At 51.2% G+C, this 2,115-nt stretch overlaps 1 protein-coding gene across 1 annotated transcript in view; it reads right to left on the bottom strand.

The window, feature by feature from the left end:
* Positions 1-331: 331 nt before the first annotated feature.
* LOC134095309 (protein kinase C-binding protein NELL1-like) overlaps positions 332-2,115 on the bottom strand; it is a 143,243-nt gene continuing 141,459 nt past the window's right edge. Inside the window, exons 27-28 of the mRNA XM_062548758.1 lie at positions 1,550-1,774; positions 332-464 (exon numbers count right to left, since the gene is read on the bottom strand). Of these exons, the coding sequence (XP_062404742.1) occupies positions 414-464; positions 1,550-1,774 (276 nt within the window). The 3' untranslated portion in view covers positions 332-413. The remainder of the gene's footprint in view (positions 465-1,549; positions 1,775-2,115) is intronic.

Here is a 2,115-nt window from a genome sequence, read left to right as displayed (position 1 = left end):
GTTGGTGGAAACCTTGCATTGTTATATATGCAAACACACACACACACACACACACACACAAGCACACTCACACACTGATACACACACACACACACACACACACACACACACACACACACACACTAACACACACACACACTGAGTGTGTGTGGGCTGCTGGCAGCTTTCCTCTGATAACGCAGCTCTCCACTCCTCCCTTCCCCTCCTGCTGTGGATGCCTGTGTGACAGTCCTTCTGATGTGTTCCATACCAGGGACTAACGAAAAGAAAAAAAACCTCAACATAAATAAATAAACAAACAAACAAATAAATAAACAAACAAACAAACAAACAGGACTAAAAGATAAAGGTGGCTCTTGAGACAGGATGATCTCACTGGTCCATGGGCAGGAGGTATCACTCCGACGCGCTGGCTAGTTGTTCTGGAGGCAGTCCAACTCCACCGAGCAGCAGATGCTCCCGTTCTGGGCAGGCAGGCGGGCGGGCGGGCGGGCAGAGGACAGAGAACAAAGACTGTCATTCCAGGAAACAACACGCCCAGGGCATTTCACTTTCAATTGCCATGGGAACCATCAAATGTTATTAGGCGCAGAGGAAGAGACAGTCACCGGAGCTGCATTAGGCTTTGTTTAGCAGGAAAGAGCTCGCTGCTCGCACAGACGCTACGCCACACGTTTCTATACTGAAACCTTCATTACTGCGGCTTATGCAATACCCCAATGAACTCTGCCATAAACAAGTCTAATTAATTCTGACTGGCATCCTTTCACCCAACTGATCCTACATCAACAGAGGACTCTCTCCGGAAAAATAAATAGTTTTAAGGCGTTTAGCATTTGCAGTGTTTTGTAAATAAGTGTTTTGGTAATTGAAGCGTGCGTACACTGTAACATTATTTCTGCCGAGAGCATAAAGTGTTTCTAAAGTGTAAATAAGCAGAGTAAGGGTCGGCCTCAGGGGCACAGAGGAGAAGTGGAGGAGAGCGAGAGAGGGGAATCTCTGAACTCAAACAGACCGGCGCTCCCCGGTTCAAAAGCTCCCATGTTAGCCAATTTGGAGGTCAAATTCGCTTTAGTAATCGCCTGTTTCCTGGACTGGACTGTGAGCTCCACTCCTGTGAGACTGATGTGTTTTTCTGGACTCTGTGAGCTCCAGGTCTGCTGGACAGTGTGTCCTGTGGACTCCTGCTAGCTGGACACCTGTGCAACTGATGTGTGCGACTGATGTTTGTGTGTATGTTTATGTGTGTGTGTGTGTGTGTGTGTGACTGATGTTTATGTGTGTACGTTTATGTGTGTCTCTGTGTGTGTGTGTGACTGATGTTTGTGTGTACGTTTATGTGTGTGTGTGTGTGTGTGTGTGTGTGTGTGTGTGACTGATGTTTGTGAGTATGTTTATGTGTGTGTGTGTGTGTGTGTGTGTGACTGATGTTTGTGTGTATGTTTATGTGTGTGTATGTGTGTGTATGTTTATATGTGTGTGTGTGTGTGTGTGTGTGTGTGTGCGGTGCGGTGCAGGAGGAAGAACAGCGGTGGTGGCGGCGGCCTACCTTGCATTTGCATCTGGTGCATGGTGCGCTGGGTGAGCGCCAGCCGGCGCCGCTCAGCCGGGTGATGCCAGCGGGGTCCTGGCACGTCTGTCTGATGTCGTACGCCACGTTATCGGCCAGGCAGGGGTCGGTGACACAGCGCGGGCAGCACTCCCCCTCCGACACCGCCGTGTACTCGCAGGGCAGCGCCGGGCAGGCCAGCGGCCAGCAGTCCACCTCCCCCTCCTGCAGAGAGAGAGAGGCACACACACAAGCAGGGTTCAGACAGAACCAATATGACACAGAGAGAGAGAGAGAGAGAGAGAGAGGGAGAGAGAGAGGGAGAGAGAGAGAGAGGGAGGGAGGGCAGGAGGGAGAGAGAGGGCAAGAGGGAGGGAGGGAGGGAGAGAGAGGGAAAGAGAGAAGGCCTCACAAATCTTTCAAGTTTTGCGACTACAAAAGGCACAACCTGGAAGTATATCAGAGAGATGCTGAGGGGGAGGTGAGCAGGAGACGGAGGGAGGAAAGAGAGTGGGAGGGGAGGGGAGGGGAGGGGAAGCGTCAGACTGGGGTAGAAGGGAGAGACT

Source organism: Sardina pilchardus, chromosome 11 (genome assembly GCF_963854185.1).
Source record: "Sardina pilchardus chromosome 11, fSarPil1.1, whole genome shotgun sequence".
Classification (NCBI taxonomy): Eukaryota; Metazoa; Chordata; class Actinopteri; order Clupeiformes; family Clupeidae; genus Sardina; species Sardina pilchardus.
This window is presented reverse-complemented; position numbering and strand designations above follow the sequence as displayed.